Genomic DNA, 25,040 nt, shown 5'->3' on the forward strand with positions numbered 1-25,040 from the left:
ACAAAATAGAATTTAACTTTCGTTCAGTCCTTAAGAATAAAATTATTCAAAGCTGGTTCAGCCTTGTGGAAAATGTAGTTAAGTCATACTGAACAGTTAGCAGTTTTGAATTGAAAATAATAGCACTATTTAGTGCCCATGATCGCGCGGCATACTAACGCAGGAAACTTTATGTCACATTACTCACGTGCAGCGTGTCTTCGACAACACAACGATTAGCAGTTTGACAATACGGGCTGACGTGTGGCAGCGTACGTATTTTATTAAAACAGAACACTGTCGTGAAACGTGGTTAATGTTAGGTTGGTACATAAATTCGCAGTGATTTTGTTTTGCGTGTTGGTACTCCGGTTGCTATGGGTTTATTTACCGATTGCTATTTTTTGTTTGTAGTTCACTGTTGCTGTTTGACTTTCCATATTGTCATTTTGTCACTTGCAGATAGTGAGTGGAGCTGTGGTCGTTGGAAAATGAAGTGCCAAGTGGGGAAATCGTAACGTTTGTAACATATTCTCCTGTTTGAGTTCAGTAGAGCGGAGACAACAGCGGGGGCAAACAGAAATATTTGCACCGTGTATGGATATAATTCCACTGGACAGATCACGGCAAAAAATGGGTTCCTAGTTTTAAGAAAGGTCGATTTCACACTAGTGGCTCCTCACGTTCAGAAAGATCTTCGGGGTTTTATGCAGATCATCTAAATGCATTAATCCACAATGATCAACGTCGGTGTGGTCGAGAACTGGCAAATGTGGTGAACTGTGATTATTCTAACGTGGTGTGACATTTTCGTGCTGTGGAGAAGGTTCAAATATCTATGCTCTAATCCAAAATCACAAAAATCTGTGTGTTTTAACTGCGACCAGATCGGTCGCGGGTTTGAAGTGAAGGAAAGCGCGGCGGGACCCGCGGAGCAGCCCGCGAACAACACAATGGGAGAGGACGGACACGACCAACGAAGGACAGAACGAACAGCAACAAGATCGAAACAACGGAGTCACAAGGAAACCTAACAACCATGTCCACTCGTACACAGAACAAGGAAGTAAGTAAGCTATCTAATTCTAGGCGATGTGTCCAGACACGTTGGCAAATTAGACTCGCTGGCTCAGTTTTTTTTTCCTTTATTATGATTTCATTCCCCTGCCCCATATGGGCAGTGGAGAGCTGTCAGCAACACAATCCGCCGCTCTTCAGCCGAGTGAAAGGACAACTAAGACAAGAATAAAATGTTACATATAGAAGGCGATAGAAAAGGAGAAAACAGAGTAAATGGAAACAATGTAGGTAAAAATCCACTGACATGGAGACGTTCATGGGGGGACAATTAAAAGAGTCATCATAAAGTTAAAAAACACAGTTGGTGATTCTTAAAACACAAAGAAGACACTGAATACACATGCACAGGTTAAAAGTCGGCCATAGTATTAAAAACACTCCAGAACAACACACTTAAAACCCACTTGGAGCACACACGATGAAGAATAAAACTGCCAGGTGAGACCTGCTGAGGGAGAGGTCGGAGAGGATGGAAGAGGAGGGGAGAGCAAGGGGTAGCAGGGGAGGCAGCGGGATGAAGAGAGTAGGGGCGTCAGTGGGTACACTATGAGGCAGGAGGCACGTGGGGCAGGAGATGAAGAGGGAAGACAGTTCGGGAGGGAGTGCAGAGACACTGAAAGGGAAAGGGGGCACAAGAGAGGGGGGGAATAGGAGGGGGAAACGGCTCAGGAGGAGGAAGGGGGAGGAAGGGAGCCCTGAGGAGGAGGCAGGAAGATGGGGTTAGAGTTGGCAGGAAGGGTAGATGTCAGGGCGAAGCTCATCATCCGGGAGGGGTAGATGGTGGAAGTTGCGTTGGGAAAGGAGGCGGAGGGTGTGGAGATGGAGAGAGGGTGGGACACAACGGTAAAGGCGCGGGAACGGTTTGGGGGTGGAGAAGAAGGGAGACACCAGGGGGTGAGGGGCTCGCTGGCTGAGTTTTTTTACTACGCTGCACTACAGCCTACAGACTTTTTTTAAATAAAGGAAGAAGAAAGAAACAAGGTAAAACAGGCGATAAAATGGTGATTTAAAGTGTAAAATGGCATAAAAATGCGGAAAGTTAAAACAGAAAGCAAAAGGGGTTGGCAATGTAGAAAAAATACACAGGAAGCAGACAAGTAACATAGTAGACACACAATTAAAAAAACACGGCGACAGTCTGGTTTCTGTTCGCAGGAGATAAAAGGCACACCCAGCGACAGTATGATGGCCGTTCCCAACAAGTCCCAAAGAACACAACACGGAACACTCACTGTAAAACACGCACTGTAGAACACTCACTGGAGAACACTGCACGAAAGTGGCAGCACAAAGATGACACTCCCGAGCCAAAGGCAGATGGGGGGGGGGGACCTGCAGGAGGGGGAAAAACACGGAGGGAGGAGAGAAAAAAAAACGAAAAGGGGGGGAACCAAGGAGGGAGAGGACTAATAGAGGGGGAGAAGGGCAGACACGAGAGGGAATGAGAGGAGGGAAATGTAAAAGGACGCGGGGGAGAGAAGGGGGCAAAGAGAGGGGAGGTGGGGAAGAAAGAGGATGGAAGGGGGGAGAGGGAGCCCGGGAAAAGGACAGAGGAAAGGAGGGGGAGTGAGGAACAGAGTTGATAGGAGGGATAAATGGAGGGAGAGAGGGCATCATCCGGGAGGGGGAGTTGATGGAAGCCACCTTGGGAAAGGAGATGTAGGGTGTAGAGATGGAGGGTAGGGGGGACACAACGGTGAAGACGTGGCAGGGGGCGGGGATCGGAGAGGAGAGGAGCAACCAGGGGATGAGGGGGTTCAAGACGGCGGGAGGTGTAGAGGATGTGGATATGTTCGAGGAATAGGAGCAGATGGGGGAAAGGAATGAGATCATAGAGGATCCGCGAGGGGGATGGGAGGCGTATACGGAAGGCGAGGTGGAGTGCATGACGCTCAAGGATCTGGAGGGACAGGGGCAGATATCCAGGCAGGACTGGCATAACAGAGGATGGGACGGATTAAGGATTTGTAGGTGTGGAGGATGGTAGAGGGGTGCAACCCCCATGTCCGGCCGGAGAGGAGTTTGAGAAGTCGGAGGCGGTTGTGGGCTTTGGATTGGATGGAGCGGAGATGAGGGATCCAGGTGAGGTGACGGTCAATGGTGAGGCCAAGGTAGGTGAGGGTGGGGGTGAGGCGGACAGGACGGGCGCAGACAGTAAGGGAGAAATCCAGGAGCCGGAAGGAGCGAGTGGTACGACCTACGATGATTGCCTGGGTCTTGGAGGGGTGCTGGCTGAGTGAGAGGCAGGCGCTTAAGTACTCTATCGGGGGCGCCGCTGTTGGCCTCTGTGACCACGTGTTCCACTGTGGCGCCACCACACTAAAAGCGGGCCAGGAGGCGAGCGCCGCCACAGCTTACGGCGCGATGATGCAGAGACCTCTAGGGGTCTTCGACGTCCATAACGTCTGGCGGGGATTCAAATTCCGCGACGCGTGGTACCAGACAGTGGTTGGTCATGTGTCCATTACTTCTCGCTCGTCATCAGTTGGCTCGGGAACAACACCGACCATTCCTGTCCTGTATCGTTACTGGTGACAAGAAGCGGTGTCTTGATACTAATATCAGTAAGGCAAAGAAAGGAATGGTTAAGACCAGATAAAGCAGCAACTTCCCGTAAAAAGACCTGCACGCATCCACAAAAGATTATGTCATGCATATAATGGACCAGCGACGGTGTTTGCTTCCCTGAGGTGTAACGATCACTGCTGATATTTATTGTCAACAACTAAGACGTCCTGCAGACGCAGTCCAAGGAGAACAGCGAGGAAGACTCCGTGAAGTGATGCCACTCCATGATGACGGCCGCCAACATTCTACTAGACTGGCAAAAAGACAATATACAGGAGGGTTGGGAAGTCATTCCACATCCAACTGATTCATCTGATCTTGCGCCCTCAGATTTTCACGTGATTTTCAGAGATTTCTACATTTGCGGAATCGAAACGTTACCCCAGCGTTAGCAGACTGTTGTATATATTGAAGAAGGATATCGGCCGGCCGAAGTGGCCGTGCGGTTAAAGGCGCTGCAGCCTGGAACCGCAAGACCGCTACGGTCGCAGGTTCGAATCCTGCCACGGGCATGGATGTTTGTGATGTCCTTAGGTTAGTTAGGTTTAACTAGTTCTAAGTTCTAGGGGACTAATGACCACAGCAGTTGAGTCCCATAGTGCTCAGAGCCATTTTTTGAAGAAGGATATCTTATTGAAGGCCAAAGTAAGTCTTCTATGTATCCGTTGTTTATCAAATTTATGGAAAAGCACTACGAACGTATTCACCAGCCCATTATTTTGAGACCTACTTGTCTGGCTAGTGATTTGATTTTGAAGGCTTTTGAGGGAAGGTTTCCTTGCATTATTTCTCTAAGAAAGTGCCTTTCGTCCCATCATGATTTTGCACTTAACGTTATATGTCTTAAGGAGGTCGTGGAGGCTCGATAAACATGTTTATTTATTTCGTCTCGCAAATATTATGGCCTTCAGACCCTCTGTTAGATCTAACAAGTGATCATTAAGGAGTCAACATTAAAATTACTTTAGTACAAGAGCAATATTAAGTGATGGTAATGATGGTGATAATAACAGTAATAATAATAAATAATCCAGAATCTATGGAAGTCAAGAAATATCAGTCTTATTAACATTCTGTCATTCAATTTCCTCTTCATATTTAAGTCTATTGTTAGTAATGGCGTCTAATAGGAATATGTGACAGCAGTACAGAAGGATTCAATGTGGAGAGGAGGGTGACTGGTCGTAAGAACGGAGAGAAATAGTAGAATAAGATTTGAAGCCGAGATGGAAACTGAAAAGTATGAAAAAAGTTTGGACAGTATACAATGCGACAGAAATATTGATTATTTATTTATATATATATTCATATTTTATTTAGTGAGGCATAATTGGTATGTGTAAGTCCATTTGTGGTACGTTTCCCAAGTATTGGAAGCTGGGAGCTAGGACATTGATATTTTTGCGTTCATGTATTGTAGGGCATAGGCAGTAACCAGTGTGAGAGTCATCGTAAATGGAGATGATGACAGAGAGATCAGATCCAAAGTGTTTAGCTTTGGTCAGATTATCAGGTAGGTGATGGTTGTTGTGGAGGAGTGGGTACTGAGGGACGGCATTTTTCCAGTGAGTCGATGGAATGCTTTCCAGTACCTGGAAGAGTGAATAGGGCGTTTAGAATAGAGTCTGGTGCAGGTCTGGCTCGCCTGACCGCTGCCGGTTTGTTTCTTTTTTTTGCGTTTAGTAAGTTTCTGATGTGTCTCTCATTTTATAGGGCATATTAGAGTATCCTGGTTGTGACTCTGTAGGAAGATGCGGTGTAATGGGTGGTATTCTTCGAGGAGTAGGGGCTGTTGAGGAGGGTGGGGTCATGAGGACATACAATATGGCCTTGGTAGAAATGTCGGCGCAAATAACGTCTGACAAGTTACGTTGCAAGAAGGGCATGGTATGAGGGACAAAACAGGTTGCTAGGAAGATAGTGAGTGGCTTCGAATCTGAGTATTTATGTATTCCCAATAGACAGTCTACTAGGTACACATTTTGGATAACTTTGGCAGGGAAATTAGGAGGGGTTGCATATAGATTGTATGGAATTGTGGGGAGAACACATAGGTGGTCACTTCCAATCGGATTGAAGACTATTGTAGTGAGGTCTCCAGGAAGTTTGGGAGAAGCTACGACAGCTGGAATAGTGTTGCTTTCAGGACAGGATTGTTGGGGTGATGCAGGCAATGTAACCTTGGAGGGAGTCTCTAAACTGACGCCAGTGGCGTTCTGCAGGTTGGGGAAGGTGAGCTGTAGATAGTGGCACAGATAACAGTTAAGATTGTGAACAATGGGTAAGGATAAGGTATTGAGTGAGAGTATTGCATAAGGCTTGTGGACAGACAGGGATGTTCTTGTGGTGACCAGTTGCAACTCCATCTCTGGCCAGGCGTTTGGGGACTATCTGCATAGTAAAGGATACAGGGATGGTATGACAATGTCGGAGAAACGAATCATTAAGTATTGAGGTATGTGCTATCTGATGGAACAGGGTATGTATTAACAGTGGATTGTCAGTTGAAAGTGAGTAGATGTTGATGTACAGGATGTTGAATTGCTGTTAGGCCATGACGACAGTCTGGGGAATGGGGTATGTGGGTGAATGGTGATGAGGGTTTAAATGAGTGATGTTGAGATGGATGAATAGAAAGTGTACTTTGTTTTGGGACTAGGTGGCTTAGATATTGAGATGGAATACAGATTGAGCTGCAAGATAAATTCATTGAAGGGTGTTCGGTTGTTGGAAGGGTTGGAAATTGTGGAGAAGGATGCTGAAGAATTTCATGATATCTTCAGCAGTGGCAGGTGGGTGGTGAGCGTTACTGGGATGGATACGATTGTGAACGGGCTGGGTGGGCAAGGGAATTACTGGTATGATGAGTGGGTGCTTGGCTGGGCATTTGGTGGCGTAGGCAGGATGGGTATCTTAGCAGGTGTTGCAGGTGGGTGGGGAAGCGAGGTTTGGACGTGGTTACAGAAAGGGGGAGGCTTTACAGTGCGACGGTGAGGACAGGTGGATGGATTGTTGCAGTCGGTAGTAAGATGGTCATTGCAGCAGTAGATTTGGAAAATATATAACTGCGGGAGTGATTTTGAGACTTCAGCAGCTGTAAATTATGGCTTTCTTGGTACGCAAGTGATGGTGTGTGGTGGAAGTAGACTCAGTGACGGTGTGCAAGAGGAAGGTGGTGCCTGAGTATCAGTCCGGCCATGAGGATTTCTGTGGCAGAACGAGAAATTAGTTCAGCAGCCATCTAATCTGCTGTGATTTCAGGCAAGCAGGCAGGCAGTGAGGGCTGGTGGATGCTGAAGAGGCTGGTGTTGTTGGTGGTTGAGAAAGGAGTGGGAGAAGCATGAAGGCTGAAGGTGATTTGTGGAATTTTGAGGAATTACGAAGAAGAGAGTTATTGTGGCGTATGATTTGTGCAATGGGAAGGTGTGAGACGTAATTGTTGATTTCAAAAATGAGGGGTTTGTCATTAAGGAAAGTGGAATCAGGACAGCATAGGAGGAAAGTCTGAATGTGAGACAAAGGTGCAGGATAGGGGAGGAGGAAGTAGTGTCCATGTGTTCATTGAGATCGGGACTGGTTAGGGTTTTCTGGGAACAGGGCTGACGGGGGAGTCTGGATGTTGCAGGGATGGTTGGGGAATGAGAGGCGATGGAATACGCGTGGTGCCGGTCCTTCGAGGTCGCTCTAGTCAGTGCAGCGGCATGTTGACTGGGTGACTGATATTGGCGCTTCTGCCGTTGGCATTGTAGCGTGGCGGGATGTTATCTTTTCTGTTGGTAGAGCATGAGAAGCGATCGGTGTGAGAAAAGTTGGGAGATTAGGAGAAGCAAAGGAAAAGGCACAAGGCGGGGAAGAGGTCCGGGGAATAGGACAGTAGTTGGACGAAATGACTGCAGCTAGGTACGCAACTGTGGGAATATGTGAGTGGACGTAGTGTAGTAGGTTGAAGGAAGTGCTCTATGTATGAACAGTAAGAGCAGGGGACGGGGTTATATAGATGAAAGTGTTAGTAGGAGCGACCAGAGAGAGATGAAGGGACAGGGAACAGGCTTTATACGATGATTATTGGCGATAAAGTGTCACCGAGGTAACGTGGGATGACAACAATGACTGGATGCTGGTATGACGACTAGAGCAGCAGACGATGGCCGCGGCGATGGCGGATGCGGTGGGAGGACTGTGACGACGACGACAACGACGACCACAACCCACATGAAGAGGTAGAGTTACAGGAGGCAGGGGATGATTAACACACACGAGAATTTTGGCGGATGGGCATTTAGACACACACACACACACACACACACACACACACACACAGGAATTATTGAGGACAATACAAAGTAGACCCACAACGGATACTATTATATACAAAGTAGGCTAACAAAGATACTGTTACTGTTTGCGTAGCCTAGGAGAGTGGCCGCTACCATTTTATGCAGCACAGAAGAAGTAAGTGGCTTGCAACGGAGGATTATAGCACTAGGGAGCACACTAGCCAACCTAATCGCTAGATGCTACGCGCATTCCAACGCTCGGACTTCATCGTTGGCCGAGGACACGCTGTTAAATAAACACAAGGTCATGTATGAGATGAATATACGATAATTATAGCCCATGGTTCGAACTACTGGGTCTCCGTGATTTGCGAAGTAACAGAAATTAAACTATGTGATAAAAACTTCAGTACAGACACCGGTTATGCGCTTAGTAACGCATGGAAGCTCACAGTTGAAGAACTCTCGTAGTTTACGGCCTCACGCGAGTAGTGCCACTGCCAACGACAATAGACAGGTAGCGACAACGCAACTGTAGGCGCAAAGAGAGCCACCCCAGTATGTGCTGTCTCTATGAATTCTTTCTGACGTAATCCAGCCAGTTAGATACCGTGTAAAAGCGGGAGTGCCATCAGTTTCACGATAAGAAAAGACAGGAGTCCCTTAGTGATAAAGTCGTGACTGTTAAAGCGGCTTTAACGGAGAGTAGCCAAATCGTACCGCGCTGTGGTAGGCCAAGGAAAAAGGACACCAGTAAGAAAGACCTATGCGATGCCGGCAATTACCGATCCATTACTTTACTTAGGATTCTGGGCAAAATTTTGGAACGGGTATACGCACAAGGCTCTCCAGAAATGGTCACCCAAACCCGTGGGCGAAGACGATGAAATATGTGGGGGTGATATACCCGACAATACCGGCCTTTAAGGACCATTTTCAAGTAAATAGGCGACGGACAATGGGGATGGCGAAGATTCAGCTGCCTTTCTTCCTAATTCATGAACTCAGAATGAGTGTGAAATTACGACTGCAGAAGGCCAGGTCGTGCCTGCAGTTTTCTACGGTAGCTCTTCGTAACGTACTCCTTCTGTTCATGACACATTTGATTTTGTTGTTTTCCAATTTTGCACTTTTGTACCTCGTGTGCGCAAAGCCGTACTGCAGAACGCATACAGCCGGAAGTGAGATTTCGATTCCATGATGGCTGAAAGAGCCGGCGGACCATATGGTGTTTACATTGGAGGTTGGAGGGAGACGGAGTGGCTAGACATGAGAACGTCCGTTCCGTCAACAGTGAGATACGTAGGGAACGCATACTTAACTATGTCGCGAAGCAAGTAACTTCGCTTAACATATATTTGCTTAAAGAAGTCGCTTTTTCCACTACAGATATTAGGAGAAACCTACAGGTCGTAAGTAATTTCTTCAATATTGCAACGCCAGAAATCGATCTCCTTAATAAATAAATGAATAATGTAGTCACTCATTTGTTACATAGTTTAATTCTTAATTTCTTTGAGTGTTTTTGGTACTTGCATTGTTTGATACATAAATTTCGGGCGTATTATAGTATTTGAGAGTTGTAGCATCGCGTTTTAGTACCTGAATAGTGTAAATTCGCGTAGTCGTTTGTATTTTGTTTTTGTTTTGAACGGCCAGTGTCGGTTGGTCACAGTGTGCTCCCTGCCGCCGTTGGATAAGCAGCTGCAGCAGCAAGTCGTATACTCCTAGCTCACTCATTTGTTACATAGTTTAATTCTTAATTTCTTTGAGTGTTTTTGGTACTTGCATTGTTTGATACATAAATTTCGGGCGTATTATAGTATTTGAGAGTTGTAGCATCGCGTTTTAGTACCTGAATAGTGTAAATTCGCGTAGTCGTTTGTATTTTGTTTTTGTTTTGAACGGCCAGTGTCGGTTGGTCACAGTGTGCTCCCTGCCGCCGTTGGATAAGCAGCTGCAGCAGCAAGTCGTATACTCCTAGCTCACTCATTTGTTACATAGTTTAATTCTTAATTTCTTTAAGTGTTTTTGGTACTTGCATTGTTTGATACATAAATTTCGGGCGTATTATAGTATTTGAGAGTTGTAGCATCGCGTTTTAGTACCTGAATAGTGTAAATTCGCGTAGTCGTTTGTATTTTGTTTTTGTTTTGAACGGCCAGTGTCGGTTGGTCACAGTGTGCTCCCTGCCGCCGTTGGATAAGCAGCTGCATCAGCAAGTCGTATACTCCTAGCTCACTCATTTGTTACATAGTTTAATTCTTAATTTCTTTGAGTGTTTTTGGTACTTGCATTGTTTGATACATAAATTTCGGGCGTATTATAGTATTTGAGAGTTGTAGCATCGCGTTTTAGTACCTGAATAGTGTAAATTCGCGTAGTCGTTTGTCTTTTGTTTTTGTTTTGAACGGCCAGTGTCGGTTGGTCAGTCAGTGTGCTCCCTGCCGCCGTTGGATAAGCAGCTGCATCAGCAAGTCGTATACTCCTAGCTCACTCATTTCTTACATAGTTTAATTCTTAATTTCTTTGAGTGTTTTTGGTACTTGCATTGTTTGATACATAAATTTCGGGCGTATTATAGTATTTGAGAGTTGTAGCATCGCGTTTTAGTACCTGAATAGTGAAAAATCGCGTAGTCTCCTTCCGCCGCCGAGCAGTGTGTCAGCAGTGCGCAAGTAGCAGCATTACTGCATTTACTAGGCAATCTTGTATTTTAATAACCGTTTAAATTTTGTCGATTTGTTTGCGCTCTCTGTAGATTAGTTCAGACGTTCTTTGCAAAACAGTTTTTAGCATGGAAGGGACTGCAACTGCTGTGTTCGGATGCAGGCTGAGTTGGCATCTCTTCGCTCCCAGCTTCAGGCAGTGTTGGCTTCGGTCACACAGCTTGAGGCTGTTGCCAATGGGCATCACTGTGGGGGTCCGGATGGGGGTTTGTCGGGGACGGCCAGCTCGTCCCACGCATCCCCCGATCGGACTAAGACTGTGGTTGCCCGGGATACTGCCCGCATTGAGGCTGATCCCTCACCTGTGGTAGAGTGGGAGGTCGTCTCGAGGTGTGGCAGGGGGCGAAAGACATTCCGGAGGGCTGAACGGAAGGCCTCTCCAGTTTGTCTGACGAACCGGTTTCAGGTTCTGTCTCAGGCTGATACTGATCTTCGGCCTGACATGGCTGCTTGTCCTGTTCCAGAGGTTGCCCCTCAGTCTGCAAGATCCGGGCGGTCGCAGAGGGTGGGCTTACTGGTAGTTGGGAGCTCCAACGTCAGGCGCGTAATGGGGCCCCTTAGGGAAATGGCAGCAAGAGAGGGGAAGAAAACCAATGTGCACTCCGTGTGCATACCGGGGGGAGTCATTCCAGATGTGGAAAGGGTCCTTCCGGATGCCATGAAGGGTACAGGGTGCACCCATCTGCGGGTGGTCGCTCATGTCGGCACCAATGATGTGTGTCGCTATGGATCGGAGGAAATCCTCTCTGGCTTCCGGCGGCTATCTGATTTGGTGGAGACTGCCAGTCTCGCTAGCGGGATGAAAGCAGAGCTCACCATCTGCAGCATCGTCGACAGGACTGACTGCGGACCTTTGGTACAGAGCCGAGTGGAGGGTCTGAATCAGAGGCTGAGACGGTTCTGCGACAGTGTGGGCTGCAGATTCCTCGACTTGCGCCATAGGGTGGTGGGGTTTCGGGTTCCGCTGGATAGGTCAGGAGTCCACTACACGCAGCAAGCGGCTACACGGGTAGCAGGGATTGTGTGGCGTGGATTGGGCGGTTTTTTTAGGTTAGATGGCCTCGGGCAAGTACAGAAAGGGCAACAGCCTCAAAGGGTGCGGAGCAAAGTCAGGACATGCGGGGACCAAGCAGCAATCGGTATTGTAATTGTAAACTGTCGAAGCTGCGTTGGTAAAGTACCGGAACTTCAAGCGCTGATAGAAAGCACCGAAGCTGAAATCGTTATAGGTACAGAGAGCTGGCTTAAGCCAGAGATAAATTCTGCCGAAATTTTTACAAAGGTGCAGACGGTGTTTAGGAAGGATAGATTGCATGCAACCGGTGGTGGAGTGTTCGTCGCTGTTAGTAGTAGTTTATCCTGTAGTGAAGTAGAAGTGGATAGTTCATGTGAATTATTATGGGTGGAGGTTACACTCAACAACCGAGCTGGGTTAATAATTGGCTCCTTTTACCGACCTCCCGACTCAGCAGCGTTAGTGGCAGAACAACTGAGAGAAAATTTGGAATACATTTCACATAAATTTCCTCAGCATGTTATAGTCTTAGGTGGAGATTTCAATTTACCAGATATAGACTGGGACACTCAGATGTTTAGGACGGGTGGTAGGGACAGAGCATCGAGTGACATTATACTGAGTGCACTATCCGAAAATTACCTCGAGCAATTAAACAGAGAACCGACTCGTGGAGATAACATCTTGGACCTACTGAAAACAAACAGACCCGAACTTTTCGATTCTGTAAGTGCAGAACAGGGAATCAGTGATCATAAGGCCGTTGTAGCATCCCTGAATATGGAAGTTAATAGGAATATAAAAAAAGGGAGGAAGGTTTATCTGTTTAGCAAGAGTAATAGAAGGCAGATTTCAGACTACCTAACAGATCAAAACGAAAATTTCTGTTCCGACACTGACAATGTTGAGTGTTTATGGAAAAAGTTCAAGGCAATCGTAAAATGCGTTTTAGACAGGTACGTGCCGAGTAAAACTGTGAGGGACGGGAAAAACCCACCGTGGTACAACAACAAAGTTAGGAAACTACTGCGAAAGCAAAGAGAGCTTCACTCCAAGTTTAAACGCAGCCAAAACCTCTCAGACAAACAGAAGCTAAGCGATGTCAAAGTTAGCGTAAGGAGGGCTATGCGAGAAGCGTTCAGTGAATTCGAAAGTAAAATTCTATGTACAGACTTGACAGAAAATCCTAGGAAGTTCTGGTCTTACGTTAATTCAGTAAGTGGCTCGAAACAGCATATCCAGACACTCCGGGATGATGATGGCATTGAAACAGAGGATGACACGCGTAAAGCTGAAATACTAAACACCTTTTTCCAAAGCTGTTTCAGAGAGGAAGACCGCACTGCAGTTCCTTCTCTAAATCCTCGCACAAACGAAAAAATGGCTGACATCGAAATAAGTGTCCAAGGAATAGAAAAGCAACTGAAATCACTCAACAGAGGAAAGTCCACTGGACCTGACGGGATACCAATTCGATTCTACACAGAGTGCGCGAAAGAACTTGTCCCCCTTCTGACAGCCGTGTACTGCAAATCTCTAGAGGAACGGAAGGTTCCAAATGATTGGAAAAGAGCACAGGTAGTTCCAGTTTTCAAGAAGGGTCGACGAGCAGATGCGCAAAACTATAGGCCTATATCTCTGACATCGATCTGTTGTAGAATTTTAGAACATGTTTTTTGCTCGAGTATCATGTCGTTTTTGGAAACCCAGAATCTACTATGTAGGAATCAACATGGATTCCGGAAACAGCGATCGTGTGAGACCCAACTCGCGTTATTTGTTCATGAGACCCAGAAAATATTAGATAAAGGCTCCCAGGTAGATGCTATTTTTCTTGACTTCCGGAAGGCGTTCGATACAGTTCCGCACTGTCGCCTGATAAACAAAGTAAGAGCCTACGGAATATCAGACCAGCTGTGTGGCTGGATTGAAGAGTTTTTAGCAAACAGAACACAGCATGTTGTTATCAATGGAGAGACGTCTACAGACGTTAAGGTAACCTCTGGCGTGCCACAGGGGAGTGTTATGGGACCATTGCTTTTCACAATATATATAAATGACCTAGTAGATAGTGTCGGAAGTTCCATGCGGCTTTTCGCGGATGATGCTGTAATATACAGAGAAGTTGCAGCATTAGAAAATTGTAGCGAAATGCAGGAAGATCTGCAGCGGATAGGCACTTGGTGCAGGGAGTGGCAACTGTCCCTTAACATAGACAAATGTAATGTATTGCGAATACATAGAAAGAAGGATCCTTTATTGTATGATTATATGATAGCGGAACAAACACTGGTAGCAGTTACTTCTGTAAAATATCTGGGAGTATGCGTGCGGAACGATTTGAAGTGGAATGATCATATAAAATTAATTGTTGGTAAGGCGGGTACCAGGTTGAGATTCATTGGGAGAGTGCTTAGAAAATGTAGTCCAGCAACAAAGGAGGTGGCTTACAAAACACTCGTTCGACCTATCTCATCAGTGTTGGATCCGTACCAGATCGGGTTGACGGAGGAGATAGAGAAGATCCAAAGAAGAGCGGCGCGTTTCGTCACAGGGTTATTTGGTAACCGTGATAGCGTTACGGAGATGTTTAATAAACTCAAGTGGCAGACTCTGCAAGACAGGCGCTCTGCATCGCGGTGTAGCTTGCTCGCCAGGTTTCGAGAGGGTGCGTTTCTGGATGAGGTATCGAGTATATTGCTTCCCCCTACTTATACCTCCCGAGGAGATCACGAATGTAAAATTAGAGAGATTAGAGCGCGCACGGAGGCTTTCAGACAGTCGTTCTTCCCGCGAACCATACGCGACTGGAACAGGAAAGGGAGGTAATGACAGTGGCACGTAAGGTGCCCTCCGCCACACACCGTTGGGTGGCTTGCGGAGTATGAATGTAGATGTAGATGTACAGCTCCGCGCCATAGACGACAGTCGCCGATACGATTCCTTCCCATCTATACTGAAGAGCGAAAGAAACTAGTACACCTGCCTAATATCGTGTAGGACCCCTGCAAACACGAAGAAGTGGACTCAACTAATATCTGTAGTAGTGCTGGAGGGAATTGACACCATAAATCCCGCAGGGCTGTCTATAAATTCGTAAGAGTACGAGGGTTGCAGACCTCTTCTGAACAGCGCGTTGAAAGGCAACCCAGATATGCTCAATATGTTCATGTCTGGGGAGTTTGGTGGCCATCGGAAGTGTTTACACTCAGAAGAGTGTTCCTGGAGCCACTCTGTATAGCAATTCTGGACTTGTGGGGTGTCACATTGTCCTGCTGGAATTACTAAAATCCGTCGGAATGCACAATGGACATGAATGGATACAAGTGATCAGACAGGATGCTTACGTACATGTCACCTGTCAGAGCAGTATCTAGACATATCAGAGGTCCCCATATCACTCCAACTTCACACGCCCCACACCATTCAGAGCCTCCACCAGCTTAAAGAATCCCATGCTGAAATGCAGGGTCCATGGATTCATGAGACTGTCCGCTTACCCATACACGTCCATCCGCTCGATACAATTTTAGAGATTCGTCCGACCAGGCAACATGTTTCCAATCATCAACAGTCCAACGTCTGTGTTGACGGGCCCAGGCGAGGCGTAAAGCTTTGTGTCGTGCAGTCATCAAGGGCACAAAAGTGGGCCTTCGGTTCCGAAAGCCCATATCGATGATGTTTCGTTGAATGGTTCGCAGGCTGATGCCTGTTGATGACCCAGCATTGAAATGTGCAGCAGTCCTGTTAAGACAGACGATTCTCTTCAGTCGTCGTTGGTTGCGTTCTTGCACGATCTTTTTTCGGACGCAGCGATGTCGGTGATATGATGTTTTACCGGATTCCTGATATTCACAGTACGTTTGTGAAATGGTCGTACGGGAAAATCCCCACTTTATCGCTACCTCGGAGATGCTGTGTCCCGTCGCTCGTGCGCCGACTATAATACCACGTTGAGACTCACTTAAATCTTGATAACCTGCCATTGTAGCAGCAGTAACCGATCTAACAACTGCTCCAAACATCTGTTGTCATATGTAGGCATTCCCGATCGCAGCGCCGTATTCTTCCTGTTTACATATCTCTGTATTTGAATATGCATGCCTGTACCAGTTTCTTTGGCGCTTCAGTATAGTTCCGTTATAAGACCACGCTCTCTGGAAATTGTTAGTTTTCAGTTAAATCGTTACTAATTGGACATTATCAATTTACGGTGTTCAGTAAAAAAATACATAATGGTCTCCCTTTTGACCGATATTCTGAATAATATAAGTTGCCGCTTCATCACTTAGAACCACAGGAAGCAGAACAGCAGTTTACAGAGACCCCGACGGCACTGATACTTCTTCTGGGAAGTCATAATCTATGAGGGTTTCTAGACAAAACAGGTAGAAAGAATACTCACTGAGACATTTCAAGGACGGATTGCCTTAATCTCCGCAAAACTCGGATGGAAAAGCACGGCGAGCTATACTGTATACCACTTATACCATCTTCTACGGGCCGACTGGCTAAAGTGCGACATTTCTGGAGGTTTGGTACAAGTGAGGGGTTCTCGCGACTACTAACTGCGGCAGATACAAGCCGTCCAAAATAACGATCTCCTATGGATTGCCAACGCACGCAGGTTTGCAAGAAATGTCGACGTTCATCGATAACTAACCACTGACATCTCACATGACCCTACTACAGAAATTTTGAGACTGTTACACGACAAAAGAGACAACATACGACAAATCACGTGAAAGGTCAGGGATGTAGGCACAACATTCCCGCAAAGCATTAAGGTATCAAGATTTCTCATCGAATGAATATTATTAATGCTAACTTTAGATTAAATGCCAAACATTTATCTCCTCTAAATAATTACACCACTGAAATAGGTGAGAGGACCTTAGATGGTTGGTTCAAATGGCTCTGAGCATTATGGGACTTAACACCTGAGGTCATCAATCCCATAGAACTTAGAACTACTTAAATGTAACTAACCTAAGGACATCACACACATCCATGCCCGAGGCGCGATTAGACCTGCGACTATAGCAGTCGCGCGGTTCCGGACTGAAGCGCCTAGAACCGCTCGGCCACCGCAGCCGGCCCTTAGGTGGTCCGTAGAAAACCCTTTAAGGTAGTAAATAATGACAGCGACCCATCAATAAAACATCAAAACGTTAGTCCCGCAAGACTAACAGCGGTGCGGCTTGACGCCAAACTAAAAATACAAAGAAAGGAAAGTTTCATTACAATCAGACATAGCCCATGACGACGATGACGGAGGCAGCTATCGAAAGGTTGGAATTTTATCTGAATTTATTGTGGTAAGTTAACTCAGAACGTTTTATCTAACTGATATAACATTTTGCTGAAGTGCCCTAATACTCGTAACTGCCGGATCAAATGGTATATGCGTGTTATCTGTAGAACAGATAACCTATTGTAAAATCTTTTTGTTCAAGAAACAAGTGACTCTAGAGATAATCTTAACAACCTTCCACTACACTAGTTCATTTGATGACATAAGATTCTAGTATAGAAATTGCAAGAACAGTGCCCAGATATTAGTATTTCAGTTACTGTGTTAGGTACGATTATTAGTTCTATATGATGTCTTATGGTTTTGAAGTTGTGTAAGTTTTTCAAAGCAATGAAACAAGCAGTTGTATTGACCATGGATAGCTTCCACACTCCAAATTATTAGATAACTTTAATGTCCAGAGTTTTATCCATGTGCCGCGTGAGGTAGGCGCGAGGTGTCAGGCGCCTTATCACGGTCCGCGTGGCTGCCCCGGTCCGAGGTTCGAGTCTTCGCTCGTGCATGCGTGTGTGTGTGTGTGTTTTCCTTGGCGTAAGTTAATTTAAGGGGGGTAGGACGTCGAACGGGCCGTCTTGGAGCAGGAGACGCACCACTGAACATTTTAATTTCCACTGTCTGTACTTTTACAAATAAATTCATACAACTTTGTCAGCATGACCAGGAAGGAACCAGAATTCACACTCTTAGGAGTGGAAGTTCGAAAACATAAGAAATAATTTTTTTTCATGTGAAATTTCTTCATTTTTTCACTTACTAATGGCAGCATTTGTTGCTGTAGGTACACTTTTCTTCATAAGTAAGAGAGATTCTTCGATGAATTTTGCAGAGCATACAAAGCATACTTAAAGGTGTATGAAACTCTAGAATTTTCCAAATCTATTAAAAACGGTGGTAAAACTTGAGGTAATTAACTATAAAATTTGTGTTTTTTTTTTCTAAACATGAAGTTTAAAATATAACAGTTCATTCGTGTTTTTCATAAATTAAATAAATTCTAGCGTTTCATACATCTGTGAGTATGGTATGTATGCTGTGCAAAATGCATCGAAGAATCTCTCTAACTTATGAATAAAAGTGTACCTATAGCAACAAATGCAGCCATTAGTAAGTGAAAAAAATGATGAAATGGTTCAAAGAATGGTTCAAACGGCTCTGAGCACTATGGGACTTAACTTCTGAGGTCATTAGTCACCTAGAACTTAGAACTAATTAAACCTAACTAACCTAACGACATCACACACATCCATGCCCGAGGCAGGATTCTAACCTGCGACCGTAGCGGTCACGCGGTTCCATACTGAAGCGCCTAGAACCGCACGGCCACACCTGCCGGCAATGATGAAATTTCGCACGTAAAAAAATTTATTTTGTTATGTTTTCGAACTTCCACTGCAATGGGTGTGAATCCTGAATCCTTCCTGGTGATGCTGACAAAGTTTGACGAATTTATTTGTGAAAGTATAGAGACTGGAAATTAAAATGTCCTGTGATGCCTCTCCTGCTCCAAGTCGGCCCTTTTGACGTCCTACCCCCCTTAAGTTAGATTAAGTAGTGGGTACGCTTAGGGACCGATATCAGCAGTTTGCTCCCATAAGACCTTACCACAAATTTCCAATTTTATCCATGTCATCGGTATTTTACAGTGGACTACGTTAGCTGTGTCTTATTCGAGTCACGTAAAATGTTCAGCAGTGTTTTATTGTTTGAAGTCCACATATTCTCTAATTAGCTGGTGCAGTATTTTAGTGTGAAAATCATGTCACGTGGTTTTTAATCTGAATTCTGTAAGAAGAAAATATGAACTACTATTTCCACGACAGGCTGAACAGTTGGACGTAACATACGTATTTGTTAACAAATGGTGTCTTAGAGAGACATTTGATGGTGAAACGAGTATTCATAGCTAGGCAACATTGTAAATACTCTATTGCAGTGGTTTATTGGCTACGACGTGCGAAAGTTGCCAGCAGTTGTTACATTCAATGTGGTTTTTAAAACGTTATTGTGTTTTGCATCCAGGTACTATCAGAAACAGAAAGATACGCAAATGAGTTCGTTCTTTTGATGCGTTGTTAGTGCTTCAGATTCTGCGTTAAGTTCCGCAACAGTTGTGTCGTTTCCAGTGGAAATAGGGGGTTGTTAGCCCCACTGAATCTGTGAACATTAAACACGAAACTAATATCCAAACGAACTGGCGTGTACCGTGACAGAACGTGGTAAAACTCACCACCACGTAATAATTCATCAGGACTCATTCTTTCTACCATGTACTTCTCCGCGTAGTTAATACCAAGTACCGGTATGAAATGAGCGATTTTTTGGGAAAATGAAACACTAATTTTGAATTGAAAAGTGAAAAAATTTTATTCAAAGCACTGACCACTGCTTTCTCTACATTTTGACCACCTTTCTGGCAATTTGTGGACACCACGCGAATAGAAATGTTCGTCTTTTGAAGCAAACCAGACACCCAATTTTCGACTTCTTCGTAGGAATCGAAGTGGTCCTCAGCCAATGCGTGTCCCATTGATGAAAACAAATGGTAGTCGGAAGGGGCCAAGTCTGGTGAATACGGTGGGTGGGGTAGCAGCTCCCAGCCAAGCGTTTTGATTGTATCGAGAACCAGTTTTGCTTTGTGTGCAGGTGCATTGTCGTGTAAAAAAATTACTTTGCCATATCTTCTGGCCCATTCTGGTCTTTTTTCGATCAATGTATACTTCAAATTGATCATTTGTTGTCTGTAGCGACTAGTATTCACAGTTTCACCGGGTTTTAGAAGCTCATGGTACACGACACCTTTCTGATCCCACCAAACACAGAGAATTTTCTTCTTGCCGAATCGATCTGGTTTTGCAGTCGATGTTGATGGTTGTCCCGGATTAACCCATGATTTTTGCCGTTTAGGATTCTTAAAATAAATCAATTTTTCATCGCCAGTAACAATTCGATGCAAAATTGATTTTCTTTCATGTCTTTGAGGCAAAATTTGACAAATGGTTTCTCGGTTTTCCATCTGTCTTTCATTCAATTCATGTCATACCCATTTTCCACACTTTTTGCATCTTTCCCATAGCTTTCAAACTGTCAGAAATTGTTTGTTGTGCAACATTTAGCATTGCTGCCATTTGCTTCTGACTCAAAGTATCATCTTCATCCAATATTGCTGGCAATTCGGCGTCTTCGAACTTTTTTGGTGCTCTTCCACGTTCTTCATTTCTTACATCAAAATCATTATTTCTGAACCGTTGAAACCATCTTTTGCATGTTGCTCCTGATAAAGCTGACTCTGCAGCACTTTTTTTTCAAATGAAAACAAAAAATTAATGCTTTTCGCAAATCATCACATTCTGGTACAAAATTCGACATTGTTAACACGATGAAAACGTATGATGTTGTTTGTTCCATGACTATACTATATATCTTTGACAGATGTCATGCCAACCAAACAAAAAAAATTAAGGCTCGTTCACAACAAATGTTCCCTATCGACACATTTGTATCTTAACGCTCATTTCGTACCGGTACACCTGGGTATTTCATCTCGTATGCCCGTATTTACAGTTTTCTGCGTATGCATACGTTGATAGAATCTGCAGATGACTCATGTTTTTTGAGAGACGGAGCCAGTTTCGGTCATATAAAGATAACTAAAATAAAAACGTAAAATTAATTGGCCGGTATTGAACAAGTTATGTTGAGGACAAGTTCAACGAATTCCGTGATCGATCGCACCGTCCCGTATCGCAAAAAAATGTCTCTGAGCACTATGGGACTTGTGTGAACATAGTTCCACGTAGTCAGCGCGTACACAACTTTCCCAATAGAGCGCGCCCCGCTAAGCACAACAGCGCAGGCGCAGCGCTCGTCCGCCTCCGAGATGGAGCTGTCTTAGAGACGGACCAAATTCTGCTTCCGCCGATCCGCGTATTAATATGTAACGCAGCCAATGAGATTGCTGCTAACGTAGAATCTTTTCTCCTCGCGGATCACACTCGCGCAGTGATACCTGAACGCGCGAGGTATTATAACGAGTGTACAGACCTCCGATTATTCAGTCTGTATCAGTCTGCATCAGTCTGTACCAGTCTATAGTCAGGTTTCAGTCTGCGCCTAATAAGATTATCATATTCCTGTACATAGCAATGAAGAGGAATGTATAGACACTTTGTCAAGTATCAGAGATACGCGAGAATAGGATTAACGTACCAAGAGCAAAGGAACTTCAGATTGTCAATTGTAAATAGCATCCAGAATCAAGTTACGTAAGGTTTATGCTTGTTACTATTTTAATAAATGTGTGTGAAAATTAATCAAGTTCTGTTTAAAGTTGGCCACCGTCAATCTGCTACTCTAAGCGTGCAAGTGGCATTTCTATCGTCTGCCCTAACGGCAGAAGATAAACACGCCACGATAAGACCACGAGACATATTGCTGAGACTCGCCTGCTTCGTTAGAGCGACAAGTCAAATAATCTGATGGTGTGTGTACCGAAGGTCTTACAGTTACGCACACCACAGGACTTAACTTCTAAGGTCATCAGTCCCCTAGAACGTAGAACCACTTAAATCTAACTAAGTAAGGACATCACACACATCCATGCCCGAGGCAGGATTCGAACCTGCGAGCGTTGCGGTCGCGCGGTTCCAAATTGTAGCGCCTAGAACCGCTCGGCCACCCTGGCCGGCTCCCGGATCGCACCATCACTGTTCAGTCACTTTAACAATAGAGGAAATGGATTCAAGACAAATATTCCGAAAAGCGCTTAGTAACGCAGGCAGACGTTTCTACAGGGTGTTTCAAAAATGACCGGTATATTTGAAACGGCAATAAAAACTAAACGAGCAGCGATAGAAATACACCGTTTGTTGCAATATGCTTGGGACAACAGTACATTTTCCGGCAGACAAACGTTCGAAATTACAGTAGTTACAATTTTCAACAACAGATGGCGCTGCGGTCTGGGAAACTCTACAGTACGATATTTTCCACATATCCACTATGCGTAGCAATAATATGGCGTAGTCTCTGAATGAAATTACCAGAAACCTTTGACAACGTGTCTGGCGGAATGGCTTCACATGCAGATGAGATGTACTGCTTCAGCTGTTCAATTGTTTCTGGATTCTGGCGGTACACCTGGTCTTTCAAGTGTCCCCACAGAAAGAAGTCGCAGGGGTTCATGTCTGGCGAATAGGGAGGCCAATCCACGCCGCCTCCTGTATGTTTCGGATAGCCCAAAGCAATCACACGATCATCGAAATATTCATTCAGGAAATTAAAGACGTCGGCCGTGCGATGTGGCCGGGCACCATCTTGCATAAACCACGAGGTGTTCGCAGTGTCGTCTAAGGCAGTTTGTACCGCCACAAATTCACGAAGAATGTCCAGATAGCGTGATGCAGTAATCGTTTCGGATCTGAAAAATGGGCCAATGATTCCTTTGGAAGAAATGGCGGCCCAGACCAGTACTTTTTGAGGATGCAGGGACGATGGGACTGCAACATGGGGCTTTTTGGTTCCCCATATGCGCCAGTTCTGTTTATTGACGAAGCCGTCCAGGTAAAAATAAGCTTCGTCAGTAAACCAAATGCTGCCCACATGCATATCGCCGTCATCAATCCTGTGCACTATATCGTTAGCGAATGTCTCTCGTGCAGCAATGGTAGCGGCGCTGAGGGGTTGCCGCGTTTGAATTTTGTGTGGATAGGGGTGGACGTTGGCGTCATTTGGACCGCAGCTGCAACACGGCGAACGGAAACCCGAGGCCGCTGTTGGATCACCTGCTGCACTAGCTGCGCGTTGCCCTCTGTGGTTGCCGTACGCGGTCGCTCTACCTTTCCAGCACGTTCATCCGTCACGTTCCCAGTTCGTTGAAATTTTTCAAACAGATCCTTTATTGTATCGCTTTTCGGTCCTTTGGTTACATTAAACCTCCGTTGAAAACTTCGTCTTGTTGCAACAACACTGTGGTCTAGGCGGTGGAATTCCAACACCAGAAAAATCCTCTGTTCTAAGGAATAAACCATGTTGTCTACAGCACACTTGCACGTTGTGAACAGCACACGCTTACAGCAGAAAGACGACGTACAGAATGGCGCACCCACAGACTGCGTTGTCTTCTATATCTTTTACATCACTTGCAGCGCCATCTGTTGTTGAAAATTGTAACTACTGTAATTTCGAAAGTTTTTCCGCCTGAAAATGTACTGTTGTCCCAAGCATATTGCAACAAACGGTGTATTTCTATCGCTGCTCGTTTAGTTTTTATTGCCGTTTCAAATATACCGGTCATTTTTGAAACACCCTGTATTTTCTACTGATGATACAGAAGACAGAATGAGAGTACATACTCTGATCGGGTCTGTTGTGATGTACGTCACTTCGTGGCCCCTCTTAGCGAGTTCCAGCACGATGACTCTCAGCGGCAACACGTGACTGATGGCGGGGAACGGCGACGCGGCCAGGATCTTGGCACTCTCCGAACCTCCCACCGCCAGCAGTAAGATCACCAACACGGCGCCATTCATTGTGGAATGCCTGCGAAGAGAAAATAAGACATACGTTAGAAATTCCCCAGCGTTTCAGGCCGAAAATACTTTCGTAAAGCTACTTTCCTCCCTCACACATTTATATCCGCTTTTTATGTGTAGTAAGTAACAGAAAGTTGTTTCACACTCTTACTAACCGAAAGAAATGAAAATACGTCCCACTAAGCTTTTTATAAATGAAATGGAAGGCTTCCTCATTGTTTCCTATGTCGTGCACACTAATGCCTGACGACTGAGCTGGCCGGATAATATTGACGGTGGCATATTGTGATAGGTTTAGGTCATGGACTATGTACCAAGCAGTACATCAAATAATATACACTACTGGCCATTAAAATTGCTACACCACGAAGATGACGTGCTAAAGACGCGAAATTTAACCGACAGGAAGAAGATCCTGTGATATGCAGATGATTAGCTTTTCAGAGCGTTCACACAACGTGCTGACATGAGGAAAGTTTCCAACCGATTTCTCATACACAAACAGCAGTTGACCAGCGTTGCCTGGTGAAACGTTCTTGTGATGCCTCGTGTAAGGAGGAGAAATGCGTACCATCACGTTTCCGACTTTGATAAAGGTCGGATTTTAGCCTATCGCGATTGCGGTTTATCGTATCGCGACATCGCTGCTCGCGTTGGTCGAGATACAATGACTGTTAGCAGAATATAGAATAGGTGGCTTCAGGAGGGTAATACGGAAAGCCGTGCTGGATCCCAAAGGCCTCGTATCACTAGCAGTCGAGATGACAGTAATCTTATCCGCATGGCTGTAACGGATCGTGCAGCCACGTCTCGGTCCCTGAAACAACAGATGGGGACGTTTGCAAGACAACAAACATCTGCATGAACAGTTCGACGACGTTTTCAGCTGCATGGACTATCGGCTCGGAGACCATGGCTGCGATTACCCTTGACGCTGCATCACAGACAGGAGCGCCTGCGATGGTGTACTCGACGACGAACCTGGGTACACGAATGGCAAAACGTCATTTTTTCGGATGAATCCAGGCTCTGTTTACAGCATCATGATGGTCACATCCGTGTTTGGCGACATAGCGGAGAATGCACGTTGGAAGCATGTGTTCGTCATCGCCATACTGGCGTATCACCCGGCGTGATGGTATGGGGTGCCATTGGTTACACATCTCGGTCACCTCTTGGTCGCATTGACGGCACTTTGAACAGTGGACGTTACATTTCAGATTTGCTACGACCCGTGGCTCAACCCTTCATTCGATCCCTGCGAACCCCTACATTTCAGCAGGATAATGCACGACCGCATGTTCCAGGTCCTGTACGGGCCTTTATGCATACAGAAAACGTTCGACTGCTGCCCTGGCCGGCACATTCTCCAGGCAGTTATTACGGCCAGAGGTGGTCGTTCTGGGTACCGATTTTTCAGGATCTATGAACCCAAATTGCGTGAAAATGTAATCACATGTCAGTTCTAGTATAATATATTTGTCCATTGAATACCCGTTTATCATGTGCATTTCTTCTTGGTGTAGCAATTTTAATGGCCAGTAGTGT

The 25,040-nt window shown here is 45.3% G+C and overlaps 1 protein-coding gene across 2 annotated transcripts in view; it reads right to left on the minus strand.

The window, feature by feature from the left end:
* The window catches only part of LOC126251995 (UDP-glucosyltransferase 2-like), an 82,241-nt gene that overhangs the window by 19,732 nt on the left and 37,469 nt on the right, over positions 1-25,040 (minus strand). For both annotated transcript variants that reach the window (XM_049952776.1, XM_049952777.1), the window contains exon 2: positions 23,313-23,499. In XM_049952776.1, coding sequence (XP_049808733.1) covers positions 23,313-23,489 — 177 coding nt within the window. In that variant the 5' untranslated portion in view covers positions 23,490-23,499. The remainder of the gene's footprint in view (positions 1-23,312; positions 23,500-25,040) is intronic.

The sequence above is a fragment of the Schistocerca nitens genome, chromosome 4, assembly GCF_023898315.1.
Source record: "Schistocerca nitens isolate TAMUIC-IGC-003100 chromosome 4, iqSchNite1.1, whole genome shotgun sequence".
Classification (NCBI taxonomy): domain Eukaryota; kingdom Metazoa; phylum Arthropoda; class Insecta; order Orthoptera; family Acrididae; genus Schistocerca; species Schistocerca nitens.